Genomic DNA, 15717 nt, shown 5'->3' on the forward strand with positions numbered 1-15717 from the left:
TGCATCGGAAAAAAAACTAGGTAACATGATCATCTTGTATATTCCTTTAACTTCTATATGCAAACTAAAAACAACTTATATTCGTGCTCGAGGCAAGTACTTGCAAATTTACTTTATGGAATAACAAAATCTGCACATAGAGGTTTGGCAGGTCAACCAATTCTTGGTGTGCCGACGGACTCTAATAGATGGCTAGTCGATATTTTAAGTGACGACTCATACCTATATCTGCAATTTTGTAATTTTAAATTATATTTTTATAATTTTTAATAAAATAATATTATTTAAAAATTCATCTCGACCGTCCATCCGAACGTTACCACCCCCCGAAACCAACAAAGAAGAAAGTGAAAGGGGGAGAGAAGCAGGCCGGAGCGGGAGCCTGACGCCATCCCTTCTTCCTCCTCTGTTCCCCGATTCAGATCTCACTTCGCTCCCCCCTCCCCGCCTCCGTCTCCCTGACCTCTCCCTCTCCATCGGCGGCGGTGTTGGAGAGGGCGGCCGCGGCCAATGGAGGCCATCCGGAAGCAGGCCTCCAAGCTCCGGGAGCAGGTCGCCCGGCAGCAGCAGGTGAGCACACCTCCCCCCTCAGGGTTTCCCCGATCCATTCCTCGGTGCCCCACCCACGGGGTCGCATCATCCGTCCTCGCTCGATGCGGTTCCCGCGGCCGTGGCCCCCCCGAGTCCCCGTGACCGTCGCTAGATTGTTCGACGGCTGACGCCCCCGTGCTGTTTCCTCAGGCCGTCATGAAGCAGTTCGGGGGAGGGTACGGCGCGGACGGCACGTTCGCGGACGAGGCCGAGGCGCAGCAGCACTCTAAGCTCGAGAAGCTCTACATCTCCACGCGCGCCGCCAAGGTGATGCGATGATCCCGTCACGATCCTCGCTTGGTTCTTAGCTCCGTCTAGGTTCTGCTTACAAAATGTGTTGCCTTTTCGTTTCCTTCCAGCATTTCCAAAGGGATATAGTTCGCGGCGTGGAAGGCTACATTGTCACTGGGTCGAAGCAAGTTGAAATCGGTAAACATCAGCATTCCTATTTCTCAACGGTATATGCGTGCATAAGTGCACACCGAAATTTGAATTTTGGAATGAGGGATGTAATGTGCTGGGTGTGTATAGGGAACAAGTTATGTGAGGACGGCAAGAAGTATGGCACTGAGAACACTTGTACCAGTGGGAGCACGTTGTCGAAGGCGGCATTATGTTTCGCCAAGGCACGATCCATGATGGAGAAGGAGCGGGGGAATCTGCTGAAAGCCCTGGGCACCCAGGTGTTGATAGTTGGTGTTTTTCATCCTCGTAACATATATATGCATGGAATAACGTCACATGAGTTATCGAAGTGTTGTCCGTTATGCTTGGAATAGTTCTGCATTAATTCAAGTAGAGCTGGGAAATGGCATGATGATTTGATGCATGTCATCATTTCCTGGACTCATATGCCTCTTAGCATAAAACAAAACACTGGTGTTTCTTTTTTTCTTTTTTTTTGTGTGTGTCTTCATGATGTACTGACAGGATAGCAATATATGTAGGGAAATTTGTGCTAATTGAATAGCTTGCTTATTTGCCGTCATATATGTAGCTAGAAGTTGCAAATGAGCAGTTGAATACTTGGAGTGAAATTGCCACTTTCAGAACCTTTTCCTAATTTTGTATTCTTCCATTTAAAATAAAAACACAAAAGTAGAAGATAGTAAAAAGGTGGAACCCACTGCACATGAGCCGGAGTGAGATGATCTATGAGAATAGTTGCATATTGTCATGTGGCGTTGCACTTTTTACCTGTGTTTTCTATTGATGGTCTTCTTTTTATTTGAACTTCACATTTGTTATCTGTCTAAGTTATTAAATCCCTGTCCCAAGCTATTAATTTTCTTATTTCACCATGAGTGCATTAACATCCTTGATCGTTGCATATTGTCCATGTATTTTAATTCAACCTGCACAGAGGTTTGTGTAAGTAATGCCTACTATTATCAGGTGGCAGAACCGCTGAGGGCTATGGTGATGGGAGCTCCTTTGGAGGATGCTCGCCACCTTGCCCAAAGATATGACAGAATGCGCCAAGAAGCTGAAGCACAGGTAATTGTCACTTTAGCTTCTAGTATCAAGCAAAGTAATCTCTACATGAGTTCTTACTAATTGAAAGTACATGGTACAATGCCATAGTAAAACTATTTTGTACTCATAAGATGCCTCATAATAAGGTGATATTACTTTAGGAACCAAGGCATGTTGTTGATAGCAAAGTTTGGCACTAGCAATTTGAGTGTGATTTTGCCATTAGAATAATTGAGTAGCCGAGTTGCTATTGTTAGGTGTGATTCGGTTTTTAATTTAAAAGTTAGCTGAATTGAAATTTGTTGGTGTATTGTTAACTTGGTTGATTAGTTGATCCCATGAATAATCGGCTTGCTAAGTGAATTGATTAGTGCAATATGGTTAAGGTAGTGCTTGATCAAGGTGTTAATGTAGCTGGTTAATCATATGATTAGTGAGGCAAAAGAAGTGAAAAGAATTAGGCGGCAGATCCTAATGTTAATTATGGCTCAATGATTATCGATCATTGGCCTGGGGATGCGCTGTGCTGACATGCATGCAGGTGTGTTGACAGTGAAATTTGACACAAATAGTAGTTAGCCGAATGAGAAACCTCAGATTTTGTTGGTTTGGTTTTCTGTGTGATTAGTGATTGATTAATTGGAGTATCAAGTTAATTGGTCAAGAGATCAGTGCATCTGTTAATCAATTGATTAAGCAAAGCAAGGGAGAAAAGAATAGCCGAGGAAATCTGCATGGGGATCGGCTGGTGTCCAGAGGAAATAATGGCGTGGTGATTAGTAATCATTGAGCCTAATGATAAGTTGCCAGTGCATGGCTGTTTTCGGCAGGATTTTCTGTGAGACCGAATAGGGAAAGTTCTGTTCGGTTTGGAATATTTGGAGGCTTACCACGACAATAGGAGATTTACTCGGTTTTTGGAAGAAAAATAGAATCCTGAACAGATGAAGCCAAAGTCCAGGAGCCCTATATATATTCAGGGTTATGGCCGAATAGGTTTTTGCCCCAGCCAATTCGACAATTTATCTACGTATTGTTTATCCTTTCCTTTTCATAGCTTTTTATCCTGTAGTCCCCTTCTTCTCCGATCCCGTTTCTTCTTCATTCTTGATCGTCAGAAGATCAAGAACAACCACCAGTTGCAGCACCACGACGGGGTCCCTCCCTGGTGTTACATGCTGGTGTACTCTTCGCTGCTGTACATCAGTTGGGTTCAATCCTGGCGCTGTGCAGTAGCTCGACGCGCTAATATGTGAAGATCAGATCGCGTGTTCTCAAAGGAAGGGCGCGCGCTGGTGCTCCTACTGCCACACGAGGGCAATCTCGTGCTGGTGGCTCGCGCTGAGGGAGCTGTATTCTCCTGCACAAGGGGAATTTTCCACTGCTGCATTGTGCCATGTGAAGATCAACACAAGGCATTGAACAAGGAGATCAAACCAAAGCACATCACCACAACTTGGTCGCCAAGATTCAGTGCAAGGACACATCTATTTTATTCTAGTTTGTGTGTTGGTGCTTGTGCCAAAAACTGTGCCAACACATGTCAACTGTGAAGTTCCTTAATGCACGTGGATAATTGTTTTATGAGGAACATACTTTGGGCACCACACTATGCAATTCAAGCTCTGTCCAAATCTTGCCACCCATCAGTAGAAGTTATTTATAGCCAGCTAGGCACAGCATTATCTCACTTTCTATATGTTGTGATAGAACCTGATAAGTTCAAAGTTGAGCAGTTCCCTTTTCAGTAACCTGATAAGTTCAAAGTTGAGCAGTTCCCTTTTCAGTTGAGTTGTGAGGGTATGTTGCATTGAGGCCAGAGGAAATAATTGAGAACTTTAGGTGCATGACTAAATTTAGCAATCATGTAACAAACAGGAATATTGAAAACTTCCAAGGTAATTTTTAAGATTTGATTGCCATATGCAGTGATATGCGAACAAGACAAACCCCTATGAATTGCATTGTTCAGAGTTCTTTATTCCTCCCTTATTCTACCTTTTCAATTGTTGCTCAGCTATTTGCATTTCCCATTTTTTTCTTAACACTATTTGATTGTTGCTTTATAACTAAAAAACGCTTAGGTACGCTATACTTTTCCTTTTGTTGTTCTTGTAAGAAACTTAGCAAGGTATCCTTGATTTCAGCAGGCTATTGAAGTTTCAAAGCGCCAAATGAAATTGAGAGAGACATCTGGGAATGGTGATATGATTTCAAGGCTAGAGGCAGCTGAGTCAAAGCTGCAAGAGTTGAAATCAAATATGGGGGTTTTGGGCAAAGAAGCTGTTGCAGCAATGACTGCTGTTGAAGCCCAACAGCAAAGGCTGACATTGCAACGTCTTATTGCATTGGTACATTCTTTGTTTAGTTGGGTGACTAAATTATTTTCTTCTTTGTCTTGAACTTTACTATTGTGTCTCATAGTACTTGATGACTTCAATTAAAGGTTGAATCTGAGAGAAATTACCACCAAAGGGTCCTACAGATTCTTGATCAACTTGAAAGAGAGGTACTGACGGTTTCGCATCGCATCCTTACCAAACTTGTATCTTCTAGATCTTTGACAAAAATCTTGTTGGTTCTGGTATCCTGATTGAGCATTCTTATTTTCTAGATGGTATCTGAGCGCCAAAGAATTGAAGGAGCACCTCCTCCGGTGGTTGAGAGTTCCATGCCACCGCCGCCTGCGTATGAAGAAGTCAACGGTATATTCATGAGGAATCCAACAGTTGCAGAATTGGTCGAGACTGTGGAGTACTTCTTGGCTGAGGTAACTTGCTTCATCACAATGCACAAGTTTGTACCTTGTTACTTGTTTATTTTACCCTCAATAATCTAGCTATGTATTGTTATTTTTCTTCTGCAGGCCATCCAGTCATATCGGGCTGAGAGTGAAACCGAGCTCAACCTTTCAGCTGGTGACTACATAGTGGTCCGAAAGGTAGTGTCTTCTCATCCAGTAATAGTACATTCTCCTTAGCTTAGCCCAGGTCAACCAAAAAAATCGTTTCTAGACCCGGTACCGACAGCTTAAAAATGATTGCTTGCTGAATGCTTCTTAGCTTGAGTCCAGACGCAACATCGTTCACAATTTCATCACTGTCTCGACAACATCATTCACAATTTCAACATCGTTTAATTTGATGACTGAACTTCTGTCGATAATTTACTTGATCAGGTGTCTAACAGTGGATGGGCGGAAGGTGAATGCAGGGGAAAAGCTGGCTGGTTTCCTTACGACTACATCGAAAAACGGGAACGTGTGCTTGCAAGTAAAGTTGCCCAAGTCTTCTAGCCATACATATGACCGGCGTTGTACATTTTGTCATGTTCTTTAACTTCAAAGACAGTTATCAGACAAGATCTGTATTTTTGCTGAAACCTGCCCGTTGGATGGTTTGTTCTTGCATGCCCATCTGCATTGTTCAGATTTACAGAGCAGGAATTGCACACTAATGTTTATCTTCAATTCTCTCTTCAATTTATACCCATATCTTCGTTTTTTTTCTTCAAGGATACAAAATCGAAGAATCAAGCAATGTTTGAAGCTCCAAAGTTTACATCAACATTAAAGAATCTGTGTTTATCTCATCCTTGTTATGTCAGTGGTTGACTGGTTGCTGGCTTCTTTGCCTCTTGTACGATTGATAAAGTTTCATTTTGTGCAAAAACTATAGCCGTGTATTTGGTTGCCCTCGAATGACCAAAATTTGTCATGACAATGCACCTGGAAGCGAGTGAAAATATTTTTTTTACTAAATCTTGGCAGAAAAATAAAATTCAAGCTCCCTCCAAGTTTTAGTGTTTTCCGGCAGCTCTCGATTGAACTGGTAAAAAATATGGGAGTTGCTAATTTTCAGTGTATGAAAATGCCCTTTTTTTCAGGCGATGAAGCTTATGTTATATTTGTTTTTGTCTTAGATTGTCATAATCTCGATTCTGTAGGAAAGTTTATTCTTACCGTATTATAAATTATGAGATTTTATAGTACAATTTAGCTTGTGGATCGTGAGAATCAACTTTTATAATATGACTGTTTATTTTTGTTTTTACTTTTAGAGTTAGAATTAATAATCAAAATAAAAATAAACAGAGTCTTAGTCATTTGATCTAAATGCAACAAACTCCTCTTCTCTTGTGCCTCTCATCCACCTTCTCTTGTTCATCTTCTCCACTGGGCGTAGCTACCGCCTGCCTCCTGCATCTCTAGCGGCGTCTCCATCATGGTAACCACTCAATTCGAGCTTCCTCACCCCAGCGCTCGCCCATCCAGTGTTCTCATAGTCTTGTTGCCTCACCTCATACCTGTCACCATCACCGGTCTAGTCTCTCTTCCTCTAAACTCGATAGTAGAGACATTCCTATAAAACCATGATCCCTAAACTTCTAAACCGTAACCACGACGGCCATCACAGGTTCACACGTTTACACCCAATGTCTGAAATCTCTCGTCTATCAGGAATTTTAGACGAACTCTAGGAAGCGTGAAGAAATATAGATTCTATTAGTCACTTGCAGGTGGGGCCAGACTTACTAATTTCTTATCCCCTCTCTGCCTCTGCGGCTGCGGGCAAGGCTTGCTATCGGCTACCCCCTGCTTATCCCCTCCCAAACTCGTCTCCTCGGCATCGGTCGAACACTATGGCGGCGGCGGCGGCGGTGACCCTCCTCCGACTTCCTCTCGCCTGTCTTTCCTCCCACCTCCGTTCCGTCCCTTCCCCTCGTCTCCCGCTCCCGCGCCTCCGCATCTCCACCTCCCACCGCCTCCTCTCCTCCCTGGTCCACGGCCCCGCCGCCGCGGAGGCCGTGGTCGAGGCGGTAGCCGCGCTGGACGCAGAGGAGTTTGTCGATGCAATGGAAGAGAGTCACGAGGAGACTACGGCTGATGCGGCGGCGGAGGCGCCCCGGTCGTTCGTTCTCCCGCGGCTGCCGCGGCCGAAGCTGAGCGTGAAGGAACGGAAGGAGCTGGCCTCGTACGCGCACGGCCTCGGCAAAAAGCTCAAGTCGCAGCAGGTCGGCAAGGCCGGCGTCACGCCCTCCCTTGTTTCCGCCTTCACCGACAACCTCGAGTCCAACGAGCTCCTTAAGGTATGCCCCCATTTGCTCCCCTCTCTTATTGTCTAATCCATGCTACAGTTAGCCTTGCCCTCAAGGAAATTGCGTGTAGTTTTTAAAATTACGTTCTAAGAGCATCTCTAACAAATACCTAAAAACTCACTCCCTAAATCCCCATATAGTAGTCTTTCTAATAATATTTCTTTTTTGTTTGGGCTTTTGCTTTTAGACTTTTCTGAAAAACTGTGTTTTTATCTTATCTAAAATCTGCTTTTGGAAATAGCATGTTAGCTTTTACAACAAATTTTTAGCTTCTTAGTATATAACTTCTTAGAAAAACGTCTTTCAACGAGTTTCTCAGCTTTATTTCATTTTCTTTAGAAACAAGCTTATGTCTTCTTCAGAAATCATTTTTTTAAAACCCCATTTATTCTGCCTTCTGGCTTTTAACTTCTGATAGCAGCAGAAACAGAACCAGAAGCAGGAACAAACATAGCCTAAATCTCTTTCCTCTTCAACAGACTTTCAATACCCTATTCTCAATATTATCTATATTTCTTCCTATGCATCACTGACAGGTGGATCCTATCTGTCATCTCTACCTTTCTTCTTTCTCTCTCCCCCTTTCCTCTTCATGAGAAAACAGAGCAACACTGACATCTCTCGCCTCGCGGCGTACCTTGCTTCTGCCTCGCTCGAGCCCAAGCCGCACGCTCACGCTCCGTAGCCGCTCGCCCCTCAAACCTCTTCCGCTGCCACCGTCGTGACCCAGAGCCCCGCGTGCGACCACAACCACCACTCCGCCGACCTTACCTCCTCGAGCTCCTCTGGCGGCGGCACCCCTCACAAGTAGCTAGCAAGAGGGGGATCCGGGTTGCGGCTTGCTTGGCGAGCTCACTGGGGAAAACGAGGCGGACGAAGCTCGAGCTCAAGGCTGCAGAGGAGGAGGCCGAGCTCGCAGCTAGGCCAAGCTCGTGGACGGAGGCGTCTAGGGCTGAGCTCGCGGCAGGCGGAGGCAGGTTGAGCTTGTCGGGGAGGTCGGAGGGGAAGCGGTCGGGCTCGGGCGGCATGGCTGTCTCTTTCCGACGGCACCCTAGTTCGACCGAGAAAGGATGACCACGGCCGCCACCGCCGCCGCCGCGTGCGCTGGTCACCTTTGCGGATCTCCCAATCGGGGCGGCGCCTCGGTTGCTCTACCTGAGCCGCGTGGTGGCCGCCGTCGCGGATCTATGAATCGCAACCGCAGCCGGGAGGAGGACGACAAGGTGCTTTGGAGGGGGCAGGCCCAGGGGCAGTCGAGCGTTTTTTAGGAGCGAGGGGTGCTCCCCACAAGTAGCTAGCGAGAGGTGTGATTTTGGGTGTTGGTAAATATTGGAAGTGGAATTGGGAAGCTGTTGGAACTGAGTTTTGGAATGAAATTATCTAAATTTGACTATAGGGAGTGAGATTAGGATGCTCTTGGAGATGCTCTAATATATCTATTGGAAAAAGCTAGGATTAGGGCATTGCAGTTTTTGACTTTTTTCATTAGTTATTAGTTGCATCACAACAACGGTTCTTAGTCCAGTTCGGAAAGTGGTTTTCTGATGGATAGCATGCTGGCGCCACTGCCAATTCCAATTAAAGATGACAAGTTGAATTTCAACTGGGAATTTGCTGAAGTAGACGTATAAAATCCAGTCGTGAGTGGTTGAGTTTTCTCCTTTTTGTTGGTGGTTTTATTGCCTCTTCTCTCGATGCAATGTCCTCATGTTCGGCATTAGGCAATGCAGATGGTAGACATGTTAGAAGCTAAATCGGCAAATAGAAATGGTAAAATTTCGTCCAGATGAGCTGCAACAAGTGTCAACTCCAGTACTTTAGTTTTCAGGAGACCCCACCTATTACAATCCATTTTATCACCACCTTTGTCTCATGGACCCAGCTTTTTTCCTTCTTAACAATCCTCTTAAGCAAGACACATGCTAGAAGACCATTTTGTACACAGACCCGTGAGACTGACGGTTGATTCAAGCATTAACCCTTATGCCTCTGTCAGTTCCTATCTTAGTCCACTATCCTGTCTATCCATAGGGTTGTCTTAGATATATCCTTGATCCTTCCCTTTTATTTTTTACTATAGAGTGTTATCAACACTACAACTCGATTAAGTTCACGGTTTAGTTTGGACGAGGTGGAAATAAACCAACTGCATTAGGTGCACTTAGACCTTATCATAGGAGATGACCCTCAAGGAGCACACTTAGATGCCTTATGATCACGCATGCATGTGATACTAGAAGATTCTCTCTTCCAATAATTATGTGTTCCACTGATTATTACTCATCAAGAGTAGACTTGGGATTTGGTTTTGCTAATGTGAGTTATTATTAGGTAGGCCAGTCCAAGTGTGGAACTTCTGTGGGTAAAATTATGCGCTTCTTCTGGTCTTGAGTGGGTAAAATGGGTTGCAGGTTGAAATGATGTGGTGGACTATGCCTTATTGTTTCGGTAACCTCCATCGGGTGGAATTTTGAATAAGAAACAGAGATCTCCGTTGGGCTGGTGTCAGTTGGCATTTGGAGATTTCAACCTGTTATTAATTGTACTTAAACTCGTAGACACCAAAACTTCTTGCTCTTTTGAAACTTCCAACTGACTGAAGAATTTGATTGCAAGATTGAAAAAAGCAAGTATTTTATTCCAAAACTCTCTTTAAAAAAGCAGCATACTTGAAGAAAAATATTTCTCAAAAGAAAAAAGAACCATACTTGTGCAGCAATCTGACCACTATTGTTAAACATAATCGATAAATTAAAATTTTCAAGTTTTTCTTGAAAATGATAGCTTAGCATAAACTCTAGAATTCTGTATTCTAACCTGCCCAAGTTGGGAAGGCATGCCTGTATTGGAATTAGGTAGCTCTGTTCTTGTTGGTGTCTGATACTTCTGATAGATTGCACATAAAATTTCATTCTTTAAATTCAAGCTATAGAAGACTGGTAAGACTGCAAGATTTAGTGTATCCTTGGCCCTTTCTTGCTTTAGTGTTACTTTTCTTCAGCACTTCTCACGACTATTAGGTTTCCTCACCAACATTCCCATGTTATAACAGCTAAAGATTCATGGGAACTGCCCCGCGGAGCTACCTGACGTGATACTCCAACTTGAGGAGTCAACAGGATCCATCGCTGTTGATCAAATCGGCCGCTCAGTTATTCTATATAGGCCTAGCACCAGCAAGATGAAAAAGGAGCAAGAAATTGCTAAAAATACCAGAAGATTTGTGAAATCTGAAGAGGCATTGGAAGAACATCCTAGATACAGCTCAAGCAAAAGATTTATTAAACCTGGATCAACATTTAGGGCTCAACAGAAGAGAAGACCAATGACATCCAAGGGATCGTCATACAGCCGAGGATAGCAGCAACATAAATTCATAATACACATGTTTTTCTTGTTGTGTGGATAAATCATGTAAATTTTTGACAAACTAATTGGATAATGGATGTTAGACTTTTCTTTTTGCTTGCAAGCTATGGTTCCAGTTCTCGTCAACTACGCAATAAAATAGGCACATGATAATTTATTGTGATGATTTCCTCTCATGCAAATTGAAATTGTTAATGCTGTTAAGAAGATATAAATATCTTAATGCAATCTGGTGGACCGGACTGAAACCTGAGATAAACTAGTCGACATATGTCTGACCTACTCCAACAAAATTGGTGGATCATAATATTGATCTCTCTCCCTTTCATCTCCTGCATCTGATCCTTGAAATCTTAGCAGAGGATCATGCATTCTTCTTCCTTTTTGTCTGTATTCCTCTTGCATGAGGTCCTCCAAATCACAGCAGAGAAATATCCATTTCCCTCTTTTTCCTTATCACCCTCTATTTTTCTGTTAGCAACTTAGCACTGTGCTGTAAGTGCATAGGCCTGGCTTTTGCGACTTTGTTTGCAGTCGTGTTTGTTACTTTGTTTGATGTTCTTCTGGGCCTGAGTGATGCAGAGTTTCAGTGCTTAACATCCATATCGCCCTTGTCCTAAGTTGAGCGGTGCAATAACCATATTAGCAACATGGACACTTCACCAGGGTGTATAATCTTTTTTGACAAACCAGCTGGGTGTATATCATTTGCAGCTGAGAACGCAATACGCTACATAGAATATATGGATCTTTTGAGCTAAAAAGTTAAGCTCCCAATTTCTTGAGCTAATTTATGTTAGTTAACTCTGCAGTAGTTTATCCCGATGTGCTGCAGGTTTGCCCATTTCTGTTTCTAATTTACCGGACCTACCTCAGAAGGACTTTGGAGCCTTAGTGGTCTGGTGAAGCAACAAAGTGTTGTCATGAAGAGTTATCTTACAAAATTCCAGATATTTAGTTGCATCATCAGTTTGCTCCCTTTCTGATTCTTCTGCATTTCCGGTTTCCCCTCTTCTTGATATACACGTACCGTTGCTCCAATCCGTGGTCGTTATTGCTGAGTTTTGCTTTCTTTGACTTCTCTTTGGCTGTACTTGAATTATTGGAGCTGCAAGGTCAATTGATGGCTCAAAGTTTCAACATTTCCTCCGATATTAGTTCCTATTGGTCGTTGAAACTTTTGTGTAAATGTGTGACTGGTGTTTGGACGTAAATATTAACAATGAAGTCTTATATCTTAGTCCATCTCTAAGAGATTCTCGTCAGGGATTAAATCTTTTTATGAAGGGATTTTCGTTCTCTTTAGCGTCCTAACGGTTTCTCTTCACCGTTTCTGTCACGAAGGGATTTCTGTCAAGGACCAAAATCCTTTCACGAAGGGATTTTCATTCTATTCTTTTTTTGCCGGGTCGGCCGAAAGATTGGCCGACCAAATTTCATTAAGATTGGAGGGAGTTACAGGTTACAAATCAACGACATGAAAAAGTCGAAAGCCCCAGGAGGGCGAACCCCCAGGACTACTCTGTACAGCAAGAAGAAGCTAAAGGACTACTCTGTACAGATTTTGAAGACTCCGGCCTCTCTCCAGATCGCGATTTCATCGCGAATGTCGTCAAAGAGCTGATCTGCTGTTTTTTTGTTGCTGATTGAAAATTCGGGTGTTGCGCTCTTTCCAAGTCAGCCAACACAGCATCATGCAGAGAGTGTCGAACGCCTTCCTGTAGCTTGCCCGAAAACAGAGTCTGGCTGCCGACCACCAGTCCACCAAGTCAAGACGTAGCTCTGCCGGTATTGGAAAGCCCTCATTGATCCAAGACTTGATCCTTGCCCAGACCTGATTCGTGTAGAAGCATTGGACAAAGAGATGTGTGCAGTCCTCCTCATCCGCTTGGCACAAAGAGCATCGTGATTCATGCGGCCATCCTCTCTTTTGTAGATTTTCTGCAGTTAAGCATCTCCCCTTGGTGGCCAGCCACATGAAGAATTTAACTCTCGACGACGCCCTTGTCAGCCACACCAGGTCCGCTGATCTGGACCTAGTTCTTGCCATGAAAAACTGATTGTAAGCCGACGCCACCGAAAAAAGAGCGTTGGACTCGAGTTTCCAAAGAACCTCATCGGGTGACCCTGGTTGGAGGTTGATCTGTTGCACCTCATCCCAAACTTGGAAGTACTCACCCAGGGCCTGAAGGGAAAGGCTGCCCTGCAAGTCCCTCACCCATTTATTCGCCACCAGCCCCCTAGCCACAGTTGTGGTTTTGCGAGCAGCAAAGGATGCCAACACTGGCCACTGTGTTTCGATACTTCCTCCCGGCAGCCAGCTCGCTTGCCAGAAATTGATGTCATTGCTGTCGCCTACTTGGAAGGAGGTCGAACTGCTCATCATAGCCTGTAAGTTCTGTGGAATCTGCAAATTGATTAGAGTCCATGGTCTTCCTTTCTGCTCCACCTTTTTCATCAACCATTTCAAGCGCAAGGCCTGGCCAAAGAGTTCCAAGTCCTTGATGCCCAACCCCCCACATTCCAGAGGCGCACAAACCCCTTTCCAGGCAACCAAACAGTGTCCTCCATTCACCTCTTCCTGCCCCTTCCAAAGGAACCCTCGGCATTTTCGGTTTATCTCTTTCAGCGCCCACTTGGGTAGTTCCATGACCGAAAGGAAATGCACAGGAAGAGCCATGAGTATAGATTTGATGAGGCGTAGACGGCCGTCAGGAGTCAGCAACTTTGGTTTCCATCCCGCCACTTTCTTGGAGAGACGATCCAAAATTGGTTGGATTTCTGCTTTGGTGGGCTTACGCATGGACAGCAGGAGTCCCAGGTATGTAATTGGGAAGAAGTCAACCTTGCACCCCAGGACCTCGTACACCTCCTGAATCTGATCATCGCCACATCTGATTGGGGAGATCGCGCTCTTGGTGAGGTTTGTCTTCAAACCTGTCGCTGCACCAAACATATCGAGGATGCTTTTAACTGCTGTTGCTTCCTGCTGGTTTGGTTGGAAGAAAATGACTGCGTCGTCGGCGTACAAGGATATATTGGGCAACCTCCTCCTGGACATCATCTTGGCAATGATGCCCTCCCTCTCCGCCTTTGCAAATAGGGCATGTAGCACATCCATGACAAGAACAAACAGCAACGGCGATAGCGGGTCTCCTTGTCGCAATCCCCTAGCAGGTTTGAAGGGGGCGCAATCAGCCCCGTTCAGTACCACACTTGTCTCCGCCGTTTGTAGTATTGCTGCCACCCAGCTTTGCCATCTGGGCCCAAAACCTCTGTAAATTAGCATCTCCATCAAGAACCCCCACGAGACCGTGTCAAAAGCTTTGGTAATGTCAATCTTGAAGAGAATCATAGACCTCCTGCTGCGGTGGAACTGTTGTGCGAGTCCCTTCACAAAGATAAAATTCTCATGTATGGATCGCCCTCTTATGAAAGCTGACTGTGTGTGAGACACTAGGTCCCCCATTCTTGGCGCCAGCCTCAGGGCCATGACTTTGGTTGCCAGTTTAGCGAAGCTATGAATGAGGCTTATCGGGCGGTAATCCTTGAGCAAGGTTGGAGCTTCCTTCTTTGGCAAGAGGGTGATTGCAGCCGTGTTCAAATATTCCAAATTCTGAGAGTTCCCACTGTGCAGTTTAGACATTGCCGCCAACACCTCTACTCTGATGATGGACCAACATGACTGGTAACGGTTTCCCTTTACGATTTCTGTCATAAAGGGATTCCTAAATTCATTCTCTTCAAGATTGTATTATCTCCTTTCTCTTAATGAATCTATTCGAAAGGAAACTGTTGGAGATAAGAGAAAAATAAAAGGAATGAAAATGAGAAGCTGAATTGGGAAGGTAGTTAGCGATGGTGTAAGGGAATGAAAGAAATATAGTTAAAGATAGTCTAAAGGTGCGATATGTCACGTTCAGCTTTTCTCCAAACTCACCTACTCCTGTCCCTGCCCTCTCTTTCCTCCCTCCGCTTCGGAGATAATAGTGTCAGGTTTCGTAAAAGCCCATTTGGAAAGTATAATCCTCTGAGGATTCCTACGTAATTCCTGTGTACCGGACAAACTCTACGAACAACAAACAGTTCTGGAGTTCCCATTTACGTGTATCGATTCCGAACTACGTGGAAACTCACAGGAGAAACCCGGCCATCTCGCGCTCAAAAGCCAACTGACCCTTGACCTACTTGGCAGCACATTTCGTTCCCTTGAAGAACAATGCCATCTTTTCATCGGAAAGAACTCCGGACCAGACATGCTCCAGCCATGACACGTCTTCGATGATTTCTACCTATCAGGCATAAAGCAGGGGTGTTTACGGGAGCAAAGATGCAAACTGATGATGACGATGGACTGACGGGTGAGGACTGAGGATGATGTCTGGTTCGGCCTTCCATTTTGCTACCGTGGGAAGGACTCTTTCCCTCTCCGGTTACCGTGCTGCAATCTCATATGTAAGGCGTGTTTGGTAGTATTCTCTCTGATCTAAATTTTTAACGGAAATGATTTTTTTTGAAAAAGTGATTCTCTAACATAAACTATACGAAAAAAATGATTCTACTATGAAAGTTGGTTTTTTTCAATTCTTGTCATTTAGCTTATTTCAAAGAATTACTTTTATGAAATCACTCTGTGAGGTGAAAACTGTAAACTATCAAACAACAGAGCTTCCACTGATTTTAATTTAGGAGTTGATCTAAAAGGTCTGCTAAACAAGCACTTAACTCCATCCAGCTGCTCCCAGACTCCAGTCAAGAGCAGCTATCAGAAAGTTGGGCTGTCTCCAGTTTAGCTCCAGTGTCACCATGATAAAACAGGGCAAAAGGGGTTAGCTGATCTATAATTGTATTGCTGCTTAATCCTATACATGTGCCCCTTAGGGGTTGATCAGGTGAAAACTAAGAAATAAAAAAGAGCTAGAAGGGAGTATGTGAGCTCTTGATTTGAGCCGTTCGATCTACGTGAAAATAATCGCCATTCGTTCAGTATTCCTAGCTTTCAGTAATGTGGATCGAACGAGCACGGTATGTTGGAAAAGCTGATTGAGCTGTTGTTCTTACGGGATTGTATTATCATGACTCATGAGGTTAGGTGCAGTAGAACGAGATATGCATCGGCGTCACATCTAGATATTCACCAGATATGCTTTCTTGCTATGCATGCACCTTGGAGCAAGAAAGCAC

General features: G+C 44.2%; 2 protein-coding genes across 3 annotated transcripts; both read left to right on the forward strand.

Annotated features, from left to right (window-relative positions):
* The first annotated feature begins 357 nt into the window (after window positions 1–357).
* LOC133907083 (SH3 domain-containing protein 2-like) lies at window positions 358–5580 on the forward strand. Of its 2 annotated transcripts, XM_062349094.1 has the most exons (10): window positions 361–570; window positions 742–858; window positions 951–1020; window positions 1123–1274; window positions 1987–2088; window positions 4218–4418; window positions 4514–4576; window positions 4682–4837; window positions 4934–5008; window positions 5246–5580. In XM_062349094.1, exons 1-10 carry the CDS (start codon window positions 511–513, stop codon window positions 5360–5362), a joined length of 1113 nt encoding a protein of 370 aa, XP_062205078.1. In that variant the 5' UTR covers window positions 361–510; the 3' UTR covers window positions 5363–5580. The 2 variants fall into 2 exon arrangements, with proteins under 2 accessions (XP_062205077.1, XP_062205078.1); XM_062349093.1 differs by having other exon boundaries at window positions 358–570; window positions 951–1274.
* Window positions 5581–6462: 882 nt separating this feature from the next.
* On the forward strand, window positions 6463–10636 carry LOC133907085 (uncharacterized). The gene is made up of 2 exons (XM_062349095.1): window positions 6463–7155; window positions 10217–10636. Exons 1-2 carry the CDS (start codon window positions 6709–6711, stop codon window positions 10523–10525), a joined length of 756 nt encoding a protein of 251 aa, XP_062205079.1. The 5' UTR covers window positions 6463–6708; the 3' UTR covers window positions 10526–10636.
* The last annotated feature ends 5081 nt before the right edge of the window (window positions 10637–15717 follow it).

This window comes from Phragmites australis, chromosome 24, assembly GCF_958298935.1.
Source record: "Phragmites australis chromosome 24, lpPhrAust1.1, whole genome shotgun sequence".
Taxonomy (NCBI): Eukaryota; Viridiplantae; Streptophyta; class Magnoliopsida; order Poales; family Poaceae; genus Phragmites; species Phragmites australis.